The 14,146-nt window shown below is 39.4% G+C and overlaps 2 protein-coding genes across 2 annotated transcripts; both read right to left on the reverse strand.

The window, feature by feature from the left end:
• Positions 1 to 598: 598 nt before the first annotated feature.
• Positions 599 to 11,404, reverse strand: Hasp (Hig-anchoring scaffold protein). The gene is made up of 26 exons (XM_066286253.1): positions 11,202 to 11,404; positions 9,429 to 9,601; positions 9,271 to 9,373; positions 9,040 to 9,219; positions 8,791 to 8,982; positions 8,561 to 8,737; positions 8,026 to 8,208; positions 7,564 to 7,743; positions 7,118 to 7,319; positions 6,798 to 6,967; positions 6,542 to 6,746; positions 5,971 to 6,459; positions 5,652 to 5,827; positions 5,299 to 5,442; positions 5,017 to 5,244; positions 4,727 to 4,873; positions 4,523 to 4,676; positions 4,170 to 4,342; positions 3,940 to 4,116; positions 3,100 to 3,234; positions 2,938 to 3,049; positions 2,621 to 2,772; positions 2,222 to 2,395; positions 1,603 to 1,782; positions 1,383 to 1,553; positions 599 to 1,325 (listed from the first exon to the last, which is right to left on the reverse strand). The coding sequence occupies exons 1-26, from the start codon at positions 11,257 to 11,259 to the stop codon at positions 1,108 to 1,110; spliced, it is 4,653 nt and encodes a 1,550-aa protein (XP_066142350.1). The 5' UTR covers positions 11,260 to 11,404; the 3' UTR covers positions 599 to 1,107.
• Positions 11,405 to 11,758: 354 nt separating this feature from the next.
• Positions 11,759 to 14,019, reverse strand: LOC136341374 (cilia- and flagella-associated protein 45-like). The gene is made up of 9 exons (XM_066286286.1): positions 13,904 to 14,019; positions 13,659 to 13,854; positions 13,464 to 13,610; positions 13,128 to 13,402; positions 12,825 to 13,074; positions 12,604 to 12,777; positions 12,399 to 12,551; positions 12,112 to 12,344; positions 11,759 to 12,059 (listed from the first exon to the last, which is right to left on the reverse strand). Exons 1-9 carry the CDS (start codon positions 13,966 to 13,968, stop codon positions 11,990 to 11,992), a joined length of 1,563 nt encoding a protein of 520 aa, XP_066142383.1. The 5' UTR covers positions 13,969 to 14,019; the 3' UTR covers positions 11,759 to 11,989.
• Between the last annotated feature and the right edge of the window lie 127 nt (positions 14,020 to 14,146).

Consider the following 14,146-nt stretch of genomic DNA (forward strand, 5'->3'; position numbering starts at 1 on the left):
GCTCAACTGTTTTTTCAGGGAGAAAACAAATGATTCGCTGAAAGCTTTTTTTGTATTTTCAAATAATAATTTGTTTTCTTCTCGTCAATGTTCCAGTAGAAATACATTAATTCATCGTGTTTTTCGGAAGCACTTCAGTATAGTAAAGAATTTACGATTTTGTGCAATTTTAACAAATTTTAAACAGTAAATAAATACGCTTTCAGTCGCCATTAAACTAATATGCTCTTACTGTTAAGTTAATTTTACAAACTTTCTCATTACTAATCTGCCACTTACATGTTAGGCTTTTCGGAATTATGATCTATAGTCAATGTACATTTCAAATGCCTGCACTATAATAAAAATGACACAAAATTGAGACATGACTTCCCGATTCTCGCGCTATCATTGGTCTCTCGAGCCGTTCTTGTATTACTATTGGCCACCTGTCACATGTCATTGTTTATCAGCTAAGTTTTCAATCAGTCCGGTTGATCTGGGACAATAACCAGCCAATCGAATTGGTTAAAAACCAGCCATTAAGGATCAGCCTGAATTAAATTTGTCTTTTTGAAAACTCGAATTATCTAATTTTGGGATAAAATCCAAACAAAAATTCCTACTCTCACTAATTCTATATTTCACATATTTTGTCTCTAGAGCCACTACTTTAGTAGATAACAATCAATATATTATCTTCTCAGATTCTACCTTTCAACAGGTATCATCAGCAAGATCCAACAAGACTCTACTTTATGTAACAGCCCGTTGTGTACTTAATGATTATTAATACATATAAGAATGTCAAGGATGCATCGCAATTGAATGATAAGACTCCATCATCAAACATTCAAATCTATGAGTAAAGGCTTAGTTGCTGAAGGTCTGACCTAAATTCATCAATGGAGAATTTGATATGGTTTTTTATAACACTACTGTTAATCTACGACGTATATGTTTTAAGCCGTTATGGCCCTAACTCAACTTATTCTATTCATAAAAATACATCCCATCTTAGATAGACAAAACTATACTTTTATACACACTCAACAGCTTAGCCCTACTTAAGAAACCTTAAATCGATATTCCTTTTTTTTTATTTGATTGAAATATTTTTCTTTGCCCCTAAAACACTTCTCTCTTCCTGAATCCGTCTGCAGTAACACAAGTGGGGATGGCATTTGACCATTTACCGTTCTTCAAACACTTTAACATAGCCGCCCCTTTGAGTGACAACCCCTCTTCGCAAGTAAACGTAATATTCTCGCCAATTTTATAGTAGAACTTCACCGAAGACATGCGCCCACTAATTGTGGTTCCTGGATAGGAACATGCCTGGATACCTAAATAAAGAGAAATGTTTAATCTCCAGGATTTTGGTATCATTTAGGTAATGATACATTTGGGTATTTTGCCACTCCATCTGGAATTCTCCTGGCAGGCTATAATGGGCTGTCCCTCCATCATAAAGTCTGAATTGCAGTTAAACTGGACAACGTCTCCCGCTTTGTAAGGTCCCGAACCTTGGATGTATCCATTGTCGGGAATTTTAGGCTCGTCGCAGTGCACCTCTGGTGTTAAAATACTTGTCTAGGGTTTGCTACAAGGATGGGAAGATACCTTGGCATGTAGGGAACGGTCCTGCCCAGTCTCCATTGGCTTGGCACACTGTCTCGGTAGGGCCTCGAAGGCCGAATCCAGAGTCGCAGCTAAAAACTGCTTTGCCTCCTACTTCCCGAGAGACCACCAGGAACTTTAAATGGGCGCTTAAGTTGGGGCCAATATCCCCACATTCCACACCTAACACAACGAGAATGGAAGCAATGTTTGACCTATAAAATCTCCTTCAAACAGCAGCTTAAGATTGCCATTTAGACTGGCGAACAATTTATTGATGAAATAGCCCTATATCAATAAACTATGGGGTGGATAATCCCTTAAATATGAGGATTAAATGCTGAAGTAGATAACTCAAATGAAATCTTCCTAATCATGGTGAATAAGCACTAAACCTGCGTGCAGAGCCTAAAATATCTGCATCATTAAGATACACATGTTGATCTACACGGAATATATCGCATTCCAATAAAATAACGTCAAAATGACGTATGTTGATTAAATGATAACCAGCAAGATTAGTTTGACACGTCACTGTGACGTCATTTCTTGAAAATCTCATATGAAAGTCTGCGATACGAAGTCAGTTCGCGATATGGATTGAGACGAAAAAAATACCTACTTTCACACACTGGAAAAGGTGCACTCCAATTTCCAGAGGGCCGACACGTGATTTCCACTGCTCCAATCAGGGCATTTCCATTGGCACAATGGAACTTGATGACGGTGTTCATTTTAGTACTTTGAGTGCTTGATATGAGACCTCGTCTTTGAGGGATAATTGGACAATGGACAGCTGAAACAATACTTATTTCTCAGCAATTAAAAATCTCAATTTCAAGCTATAAAACGGGTGATCATTAAAAAAAATACCACAGTGGGGGTTGGACCGCAAATGCAGGATTTGATTAAGCAATTTACTATTTATCAGCACACATCTAAGCCAGATGAACTAAACTCATACCAGCCTAAGAAGTTCAACACCTACTTGAGGCTTTTTTTTCTAATGATCGTCCTTTACCTTTAACCACCACTTCAACTGAATGCGTGTATCGAGCAGGGGTGACGCAGGTGAAGAGTCCGGAGTCGTCTTTGGAGGCGTGGAAAATAGATAAACGATATTCCAAAGTTGAGTCACGATCTGGATCTGTTGGCCAACCTTCTTGGTATTTCCTAGAATAGATAAATGATTTGTACAAATTGCTTCCAACCATAATAAACATTGAATATAGGCCTGATACATAATTTTTAATTAGAATTAATGATTAATTTGCTCATGTTCCAGGTATGAATATATTTACGTTTAACAATGTTAATAAATGTGACTATATGATTTACCTGTAAGCGTGACTAACATTCCATCTAGGAATGCCGAATCGCCTCATCCACAAACACTCCATATGCAAGATAGTCCCAGGATAAACAATTAATTTCCCATCGTTAGATTGAGCTGATTAAATAATGAATTAATTAGATTATAGTAGATTACACCCAGCTTACCTATAGGGCCCAATTGATGCCGGAAAAGAATTGTGGGGGGTTTCTCCATAGAGTAATCATTCTCCTGATTGAGGCCGAAACAGGAGGGCTTGGGTCCGTCCCAGCCGCCCCCCATGCATCTTCGCTTTTTCGGGCCTAAGCAAGGGCAAAAGTAATTATTGTTAATTAATTTATGAAATTGGAGACTTTTTTACAATTATTACTGATAAAGAGAGTGTTTTCTTAGTTTAAGGTTCAAGTTGAAATAGTCAGATAATGATAGCTATTCGTTCCAATCATCACACGATCTTTCATACACATCCTTCGTTTGTAACAGCTCCTCCTAAGAAACCCTTAGAAACGAACCTAAATTAGACTTTTTTATAGCATACGTATTAGTTATTAATCATATTTCAGTCTTAATTTGGCTCTAAATTACTTTAATGTACTTTAGCTTGAGTGATTGTGGTAAAGAACCTACGATACTTGGAAACCAGGGAGCGTTTAAGCAATCAGCGGTAAGCACATTCAGCTGTTTTGCCTTTCTCTCTAGCTCATGGGAATGTGTTTGAAGGTACGCGCACTGGTTATGTAAATGTGTTAAGACGATTTAAGTCCAAGACAATTTTAAGGGTTGGTTGGAGTGAAATGTAATTTTCTTCTAAAATTTACATTTGATATTGACGCTTTCTTTAAGTAAAAAAAAAAATATTTGTTTGTTTTTATATATTTTTAAGTCTTAATATCGATACGTAAGGAGTCGCTGACGGGTAAGTTGGGTTCCAGTAGGTATCTTGGGAACTTTGAATATTACAATATGGGATTTGTATCCCACGTTAATAAAAGTAGTACTAAACTTACCGACCATGGCGTATTTCCCGATATCGACACATCTAGACTCCAATACTGCCCCTGCTGGGAACTCGATGACGTCTTCCTTGATCTCTTGATCGTTGTAGAAGGAGATGACGTTGGGTTCTTGATTGCGGAAGACGCAAGTGCTGTTGCTGGCGACATTTTGGGACGCCATTAATTCATCTGTTTGGAGAATAAAAGATATGTTTCTGCGTAAATTTCATCGACTTCCATACCGCAATTCAGAGATCTCCCAATCCAACTACCATCTTCGCAAACTATTTTCCAGGTGGTCTTCTCACCCATGATGCTTTCAATGCAATTGAAAGTCACCTCACTTCCATCGGGGAAATTCTGTTCGTCGTCTATCATTGGTTCACCATTGCGATAAATCAAGGAACCTCTCACTCTAAGTAGAAGTGTCGTAACAATCACCACACAATGGTAAAATGAATTTAATCTATGCAAAATCTACTAGAAAATCCCAACAAACTTTTTATATTTGATTGTTTGGAAAACTCTTTAAACTCAATTTATATCTTTGACATTAGAGGGCAAATGAATTTGTGGAATTACCAAACATACTAACTTGGCTGGTGGCCCACAAGGTTTCCCATTGGATCGTCCAAATTCAATCAAAGTGATATCTCCCCCCTTAACAATGTCCTTTCCTCCCAAATAGTGAGTCTCCGGCACTGATTCCCCCTCTTTGTGGCAGGATGGAGGTCGTGGGAGAAGGTCTCCTGGATATGGTTTTATTAAGATTTCAAATTCAACTTAAAGACAGACTTGCCTAAAAGACATTCAACTAGCTGGATTCCATTGGGTAGATAGTTGTCGTTGCATTGGAACGATACGGTGGAGCCGTTGGCGATGTTAAGGCCGGCCCTGTAGCCAGACAAATATTGGCCGTGGACAATTTTGGGGAGGGAACATGGGGCTAAAATGTAGTAGTTATGTAACCAAGGGGCATATTAACTTTTCTGTGAGAAATAACTGTCGATTTTTAAATTTTTAATTATTAACGATTTTTTTTTTATTAAGAACGTTTAAAAATGTCACCAAAATTAGTGTGTTTCGCACCTGGTGAACATTCAGGAAAAAGGGTAACTGCCCATTCACCGTGGTAACATCTCATATTGGACGATCCCAGAACTTCGTACCCATCCTCGCAAGTAAATTCTACAACTTGGCCATTTTGGACTGGAGCAGTGTTGTTTAGAGAACTTTCAAAATCCAGGCTGGTATTGTAATTAAGGGTTTTATGTAGACGGTAGATGCCGAATGAGGTTTCAGGGACGTAACAGGGAACTGAGACAAAAATCAGCGTAAAAAACTGCGAAAATCGATTTTAAATCTGCTCACTGATGTTGCATTCAGGCTTCGCTGGCTTCCATCTTCCTTTAACGCACTTTGCTGTCTTATTTTCCGCCATATTTAACTCGTAACCCTTCCCGCACGCCATTCGGACTATAGTCCCAGATCCGAAAGTCTCATTTTGGTCCTTTCCTAGTATCAGTTAATTTTTATTAAAAATCTCACATACACAATCAATCATAATCAATTAAAGTGAAAATGGCTGATGAATTCAAGATGGCTGGCGACTTCAATATGGTTGCCGTTGTCAAAAATATTAACTGTAAACAATTGTAACCTGGCACACATTAGAGAGCGGGCATGTTAATCAGTAGCGTCTAATCTAATTCAAATTTGTTTACCTTGTTTGACTATCTCGACGTTAACGTAAATTTCGTTTTGCAATGTCTCGCAAGGTCCACTCTTGGTTTTGTTTTGATTATGAGTCTTCGGTTTTTTCGTTGAAGTTATGTCATTGTCTGGATCTGGCAACCATTCGGAATCGGAATCGTCGTCTCCCCTCCCTTTATTGCCACGTCTTCATAAATTTATATATGTATATAAAAATAACATTTAAATAATAGCAAATAGCAAGTAAACAGTAGATATCATATACTACTGGCATGCTGTACGCAACACCGATCCAATATATAATAGATGATAATATTTTTTAAGGCTGACCTCAAGTTGCCTAGCGATGACCCTCCCCCTCGATGAATAGAACCAACGGCCCTACTAGAACCGCCACCCTTCAGCGCCCTCTTCAATCTTAAATGTTTATACAAAGCAATGGCCCGGGGAAATCTCATGTGAATCCCCTCCTCCTGCTTGTGAGGAATACGGCGTAGTGGCTTTATGATTTTCTCAAAATTATAGATGGCGCGCAAGCATATGTAGTACCGCAAGCCGCCACCAGCACCAACTTTACAATTTGATGTTACCAGCATGTAGTATAATTGCCACAATTGCTTGTATAGATCCTCTGGAGATTTAGTTGTGTTCGCTTCCGTTTCATTTTTTAATGTGAGGTTTTTCCCATTCGTGATGGAATATGAAAGATGGCGCCTTTGTCTGGTTTTGTAGACAGTATTTGTGGTAGGGGCGTTTTTGGGGTCAATAGACCTGCGCCTTCTATTGAATCGGAACCTTGGATGCTCTGCGGGGGTACACCTGAAACACAATAAAATAAAAAGTAGCTTTAAATCTATATAACCACATATATGCCCGAACTGTAATTGCAAAAAGAGCTTACTTGGGTAATTCTTTAGGGCTCCATCTGCCTCCCACACAAGTGGCTCCCGGAGGGCCCAAAGACAACACGTAGCCCTTATCGCAATCGTACATAATTTGCTTGTTATTGGCCACCTTCTTGACATAAGGGCGATAATCGTAGAGACCCATGTTGCCCACCAACAAAATCTTGCCGTTTTCCACTAACCCTGGATATGGGCAGAACACTGCAAATATCAAATATTGCTTAAGGGCTTGAAACATATTAGAGCAATAACCTTCGTCACAACGCGGCTGTGTGCCAGTCCAGTCACCAAAGGAGCATTCCACGAATTCATTGCCCTTAAGTTCGTATCCATCTTTGCAGCGGAACTTTGCCCTCATTGAATGCTTCATGTCTGGAGCAGATACCATACCGTGTTTGGGAGATTTTGGCAATGTCTGACATCTACAAATCGAGACTTTAAGCAAGTATCATTTCGCTATAACATTTCAGGGTTGGTTGCCACTAACCACAGATAGCGCGCTTAAAGTGTCCCCTTCTACATCTTACCGTCAGTCAAAATATCAAATTTTATTTTAACGAATTATTTCTTACCTTGCAGGATCGCATTTGGGGATCTGAGTCCACGTGCCGTTGTTGCACGAAACGTCTTCGTGAGACCATAAAAATTCGTATTTTGCCTCACATTCGACTGTCAATTGTTCCCCGTGGGCGACCACAGTAGATGTGGGAGCAGTGTCGTTCCGAGAGAGCAAAATTACTCTTCCTTTGCTGACATGGGGGATTACACAAGGAGCTGCGGAAATAGCATCGATTAACTAACACTGCATTGATTTTATGGCGCAGTCCACAGGATGTTTTTCCCTTTCACATCTTGCTTCTACATCTTAATGTAAAAATTGAGAGCGTTACGCCTTCCTTGGAATGGATTACAATTCCCCATTTTAATTGTGTAATTTCTCACAAACAAGTTTCTACGTTTCTAAGGTTTTACAGAAACATCCTATAGCCATAAAACTATTTATAATTCATTGGCGTACCTAGACATTTTGGTAAAGGGTATCTCCATTTCCCGTCAATCTGGCACACCGTTGAAGAATTTCCTTCTAGAAGCATTCCTTCATGACATCGAAAAATAATGGAGGCTCCCAGCCCCGTTCCACCCTCGATATTTTCCAACCATCCATTCCAGAGACGTCCAGGATGTCCACAGTTAATTTCTTGAAAAAAAAATCACGTCAAATTCCCCTTTCAGAAATAACCGAGTGGACATTCGATAGATGAATTTAAAAAAATGTCACAATGGCAACGTCGCGTTTCATTTAACAGACGTTCAATTGATATTTGTTCATATGGGCCCTATGAGCAGCCATTTCGTTTTTGTAACAAACACACATCGCTGCATTGCCATTTTACATTTGCGATTTTTCTTTAGCCGGAATTAGATTTTCTGTAGATTCCCAATATCGCATAGAACTATTGCATAGTGAATTTTCAAGCACCTTTGCAAGCAGGTTGCACTCCACTCCATTTCTTATCAGCCCCACATCTTCGGGTACTCTCCCCCAGCAGTGTGTAGCCATATTTACACTCGTACCTCACCACCGAATTGTACGAACATGACGTATAGATGGCTTTGCCGTGTCGAGGGTTTTCCGGAGGGGGGCACTGCACTGCTGTCACCACTACGCAGCATCGACCGGTTAATAAAACATACTATCTTTAAGGGGTTAAAGGGTATAGGGATGGACACTAGGTTCTAGTGAATGAAATGGGAGTAACCTTAGCAATAGCAAAAAAAAAATTTTTTTATAGAAACCTTGCAGAGGCAAAGGCGGCGACCCAGGCCGGGTCAGGCAGAACCGTCGAACCCCTCTCAAGGAATCTACAAAAAAAACTGCTCTTGCCCTTCGGTCAGACTTATCCTGTTGGGCTCAGGCCAAATTTGCAATTTCCAGCCCGTACAGGGATCAAAGTTCTAATTCCCTTAATGATTGATATATGGGATGTGTTATGATTATGATTTTCTCTACTTACGAACACAAGTCGGTAACTCTTTCGGCAACCAGGTGCCGTCGCTTTGGCACACCTTTTCTGCCCTGCCTACCAACTCGTAACCTTCTGCACAATGGTATGTTACCCTGCACATGTAGGAGTAGCATTCCCCTGCATGCCAACCATGGTGTATGTCTACAGGAGGACCACACTGTCTGGCTGCATAGAACAGAATTATCCCACTATTGCGTCACACATATTTGGCCATTTACGTTCGCAAGATATGTCTGGTCCAAACCAAGAAGCCTGACCATCGATCGCTAAACATTTAGCCCTAGGAAAACCATTCGTGACGTAACCAGTATCACATTGGTACTGAAGAGTCGAGTCCAAATCGAAGGTGGTCTGCTGGGGAAGGGCATTGGGTTTCGCATGGTCGATGGTAGGGGGAGATAAGCAGTATACTGCAAAATAATGGTGTAATCTAGGAAATGACTTTTTGAAAATACAGTATTAATTACTGTTTTGCTTGCAAGCGGGTGCTTGTCCTGCCCATTGACCATCAGCCTGGCACGTTCTGCTTTGCAGTCCTACCACATGGAATCCGTGTTCGCAAGAATAGGTAGCTCTCTCTCCGAACAAACGGCCACTCGCTGTGACAGAGCCTGAGGCGATTTCCTCCGGCTCTGGACACTCTCTGTCTACAAATAAATACTGGAGAATTTGAATCAAATTAAAAAAACTTTTTCTACCAGGTTTAATGCAAGACATGCCGCAGGCCCCATCGCACAAACATTTCTTCTTCTTGCTTTTACAGTCTTCATCGGAGGAGCACTTCCTCAAACACTTCTGGCCCTAAAATTATCATGCACCATACCCCTCTTCCAAGTCATTAAGTCTAATGACGTACCAACAATGTGGCCTGATTCTCATCCCTCGGACACAACGTAGAAGGCGAATTCCTGGGATTTTTGTAAATCTTACTTCCATCATTTCCCTCGTCCTCGACCTCAGATTCCTCGGAAGAATCGTCTTCGTCCTCGTCCTCGTCTATAGTAGTAGGCAAAGTCGAGTTGGCTTTCACTGAAATGAACGTAGAGCTACACCATTGATTTTCTCCCCCTCGAGACGGGCCTGTAATGCCCTATGCAGCGGTTTCGTTTAAGCACAAAGCATTTGTAATGTTTAGAGCTAAACAAACATTGTAGCTGATATTCTAGGTCAGACCTGAACAAGGATAAATGGAGATAATGAGGCTGGAGGGAGGTTTTCATGTTAAGGCTAGATTGTGAATGTGCTCGTAAGGTATCAAGCATCCAAATTAAAACCATAAATATATTAATAAGCTTCTTGTCAGGTTGCCATAGAAGATTTATTCCTGGTAAAGTTACCAGATACATATATTAATAATTGGGACCCTAGTCTTGGTTATTCGCAGCTGTCAATAACTAGATCAGGTATTAACATGATGTTTAATCCGTTACCAAGCTACCACGACTTATAGAATTAACACAAAAAGTTATAATTTTGACACAAATATATAGCGAACTCATTATATATTACCTCTTCTATAGCCAGCCACCCTCCCACGCTCTATACAAATATTTAAATGCCATGATGAGATATACTCTGTTCACATTTTTTATGCGTCTGATATCAGGCCTTTAAGCACACATAGACATTGTAAAATGACGTAAACTGTTAGGTTTGACTAATATGAGGATTTAGAGTTATCTCATTAAAGTTTCTTTAATTGTGATCTGTTTACTGCTTATAAATTTACAAATTGACAGAGAAACGAAGGCATATTGGCGGGAATAGCTAATTCCTTACATAACAAAATTCACATAAACGACATCATCAATAAGCAGATTTTGAAAAATCATGACTTCTGAAACAATGTCTCTACGTTAGTGCTCAATTTTAAAGCTACTCAATGCGCAAAATATTAAAATATATATATATATACTTTGGGGGTCAGAGGCGGCATAACGTGAGTTTGCACTGAGCGCACGACTGCCTGGAGTGAGCCCTGATAGTCTTAACTGAAGATACTGATTGAATTGAATGTTTTTAAATTCATAAACTAATGAAACCAATGAAAATATTTTTCGATGTTCGAATTGAGAGCAACAAACGATAGTTTCAGAGAACTCGGTTCAGCATATCCGTTTGATGTTTATTTTATAGAAATCAAAAATAGCATCTGCTTAATTGAAACTGGACAATGAACTACGCAACGTTAAAAGGCAAATTCTTTCTCCTATAGCCACTGAGGCATTTCCTCGGCCCGTAAAAGTGATGTTGAAGATGGAACATGCGATAAACAGATAAAGGAAAATAATGGAAATTCCTAAACGGACTCGGTTTGTGTATTCCAAGTTTATACATATCGCAATAAAAAGACGAATGAACTAGCTAAAACTTAAGGTAATGATCCTCGCTTTTAAACTGACACATCCAAGACCTTTTACAGCCGAGATTCGTTGTCCCTTTTCAACCCTTCACAACATCCGAAAACTCGAACCTGAGATGAAAGGCCCGCTTGTTCTACAAGCCCTCCCTAAAGGCCACTATTAGGCGGTTTGTTGCATTATTAATGTTCCTTGTCAGCCCTACGCTCAGTGGCTAATTGAATAATTTAAACTCTCATTAATCAGCCTTCATTAAGTATCAGACTCACCGACGTGTAACACGAAAGATCCCCACAACAATATCCACCAAAGGTGCTTCGCATGCATATTGTTCAATTCGATGGCGAAATACACATTGTCACATGGTAAAAATCGGAAATCAGGAAAACTTGAGATTGCTGGAACGTCGGTAAGGATTAGAGGGGCGTTGGGCGCAGTCTGTGAGCGTCGCGACGCGTCTGGTGAGGGATACAATAGCGTCGTTGGTGAGATAGAGGATGCTGGAGCAGGGCCGGATTTAGAAATTATGTGGGAATGAGTTGAACGTACTATATGAAAAATGCAGGGAAACGTGTGCAGGATACCACAGAGAGCAATCAGAAAACCAGAATTGAGTGAAACATATTATTATTTATTTCCCTTTAAACAAGCAACCATATATAAATATCTTATGCAAATACTCGCAATGAACGTCACATACTTCGTTTCATTCCTTTATTAAGCCTCGCAACGTGTTTGAGTTAAGTCAATCGAAATTAAATTTATTGAGTAGAATTTGAGAGTTCCAATAGAAAACACATTTCTCTTCCTTTCTTTTCACATCCACACAGGCAAAAGCACTTGGCTCTCGTCCGGAACGATTGATTTACAAACATCCACTCATCCCCCTTTAAAGGTAAAAGATTTTTATGTCTCAATTGGTACAATTCGAAATTCCGGGCACGAAAAGAGAAATGATAAAAATTGTTGAAGAAAAATCGTTCTCAAAGTTAAGATTTTATCGTCCATTCCTGTCGGTAATATTTCCGAAATTGGAGGATTTGATTTGGTTGAACTCTCATTTGCTTCCTCCGAGCTTCAGTTGGCGCTTAATGTCTTTGATGTAGCTGTCAGGAACGTTATTCTCCCTAACATGAATAATCATTCTCAAATGAATAGTTTCAGAACATTAAAACTTACCGCAATTTCTCTATTTTCTGAACCAAATAGTCTTTAACGCTTTTGTCTTTGAGAATAGACTCCATCCTCTGGGCCTCGCCGTCCTCAAAGCGTTCCTGCTGCCAATTAATCCTCTCCGCCTCTTTCTCGTCAATCTGCTTTAAAAGCTCTTTTTGATGTTTGGCAATTTCTTGCTTTTTTTTTGCTTGCTTTTCTAGATCTTTCATCAAAAACTCATTCTGCACTTTTGCTATCTATATAATTGAACTTAACTCAAATAAGATATTTACATAAAATTGATTAGAGACCTTTCTAAAGTCTTCCTCGTCTCTTGCCAGATTTCTGGCTCGATTGTTCCGTATATTCTCCACTTGTCTAGTTCTAGATTCATGCAAATCAGCTATTAGTTTTTGTTTTTTGATTGCAGCCTGTTTTTCCATTTCTCTCCACTCACGCTCTTTCTATATTGAGGTTTTCGTTATAGCTTTAACTGGAAATTAAAAAGCTCTTTACCTCCTCATGAACACGCATAGCATTCATTTCATCCATTGCAGCCTGCAAATCCTGGCTCTTTTCCTGCATCTCCCTTAATCTGGCAATCTCCTTCTCTTTTGCAGCCTTTATCATAGCTTTCTCTACCGCTAGGGCGTTCTCTCTTTCTGTCTTTTCACGCATAAATTCTTTGACCTAAAATTCTCACTTTAAATATAGTTTTTTTTTTATTTATATAATACTCGTAAGTCCGCAATTCTCTCCTCTTCAGCCCTTATATTCTTATATCTCTCCGCTTCGGCGTTGGATTTCTTGAATTCCTCTCTCATTTTTTGTTGAATTTCGCGTTTCTCTTTCAAACACGCCATCTCCTGTTTCTGAAGCTCTATTAAGGCTTTATTGAGCATTCGACTTTCTTCCTCAATCCTCTCTCCATCCAATAAACGATCCAGTTCGTTTTCTTTGACTTGTTCCAGAATTCCTTTAATGAAACTTAAAAGAAATTGTGACTTAAATCTTAAATATACACCAAGTATGAAACCCACTCCTGTTTCTTCCTCTCCTCTTCCTGTCTTTTCTTCTCCGCCCTTTCTATCTTTAGCTGCCGCTGCTGCTCCATCATCTCATCCAACCGCTGCTCCTCCTCTTTCAACTGTCTCTCAACCAGCTTCTTTTCGGCAATCTGAGCATTCCTAATCGCCCTACACTTGGTGGCCAATATAATGCCGTTGGCCTCTTTAACTCTTTCATCCTGCTCTATTATCAGCTCTTTTGACCTCCTCAGGAGATAAAGATTCTTCTTGGCAGCCTCAGATTCTACCTATATAGGATTAATATATTAATGCTGTTTAAGTAGTTATACTTGATAATAATTGAAATACAGTTTCTAGTTTGCTTCCAGGTTGATTTTTGGTGGGTTTCTGGAATTTCAACAGCATTTTCTTACGTTGAGTGCTTTCCATTACCAATTTGTTTTTTTGCTTTTCTGCTTCTTCAATCATCTTCATGCGGTCTTCTAGCGTTACCACCTAAGGATCTAGTGATAAAATTTATTAATTTAATATAGAAGATCTTGCATTTGCTTGTTTTTTTATTCTCTTGAACTCAGGTAAATGAAGAACTACAGGAATATCTGTGGGATGGCGATTGGGGATGATTATTTGTCTAGTTCCCACAGTTTCATAAGCCTGCGTCTTTTTCTTACTTTTCGTGACCTTTTCAGGCTTGAAATGGATAAACTGTTCGTTCAGATTATGGGTGCATTTCTCTGGCCTGGAAGAATGATACGTTGTATCACTGTAAACCATTAATTTTTACTTACGTATGCGCGCATCTTATTGCTTCAGGTTTTACTTCTTTTTCTTTAAATTTTCCTGGACAAGACATAGCGTCTTCAACTTGAAATTACCTGAAAAAAAAGTCTTCTTCCTGCTGTAATTGAAATCTGCCCGATATTCTTTTTCCAATAATGATCAAACTTTCTAGGGAGCGCAAATTTAAATTTATTCCACGAAATTGATGGCGCCATCTATGATTGCTATCTCGGAGTAGTTACAATATCTCC

The sequence above is a fragment of the Euwallacea fornicatus genome, chromosome 10 (genome assembly GCF_040115645.1).
Source record: "Euwallacea fornicatus isolate EFF26 chromosome 10, ASM4011564v1, whole genome shotgun sequence".
NCBI lineage: Eukaryota > Metazoa > Arthropoda > Insecta > Coleoptera > Curculionidae > Euwallacea > Euwallacea fornicatus.

Excerpts from the sequence above, each read along its gene's own strand:
- Hasp (XM_066286253.1), bottom strand. The coding sequence starts at position 11,259 with ATGCATGCGAAGCACCTTTGGTGGATATTGTTGTGGGGATCTTTCGTG. Across the intron at positions 5,828-5,970 it reads TCATCGCTAGGCAACTTGAG|ACGTGGCAATAAAGGGAGGG; the intron begins GTCAGCCTTAAA and ends AAATTTATGAAG. Across the intron at positions 2,773-2,937 it reads AATGTTAGTCACGCTTACAG|GAAATACCAAGAAGGTTGGC; the intron begins GTAAATCATATA and ends TATCTATTCTAG.
- LOC136341374 (XM_066286286.1), bottom strand. The coding sequence starts at position 13,968 with ATGTCTTGTCCAGGAAAATTTAAAGAAAAAGAAGTAAAACCTGAAGCA. Across the intron at positions 13,855-13,903 it reads GCAATAAGATGCGCGCATAC|GCCAGAGAAATGCACCCATA; the intron begins GTAAGTAAAAAT and ends TCATTCTTCCAG. Across the intron at positions 12,778-12,824 it reads AGAGAATTGCGGACTTACGA|GTCAAAGAATTTATGCGTGA; the intron begins GTATTATATAAA and ends TGAGAATTTTAG.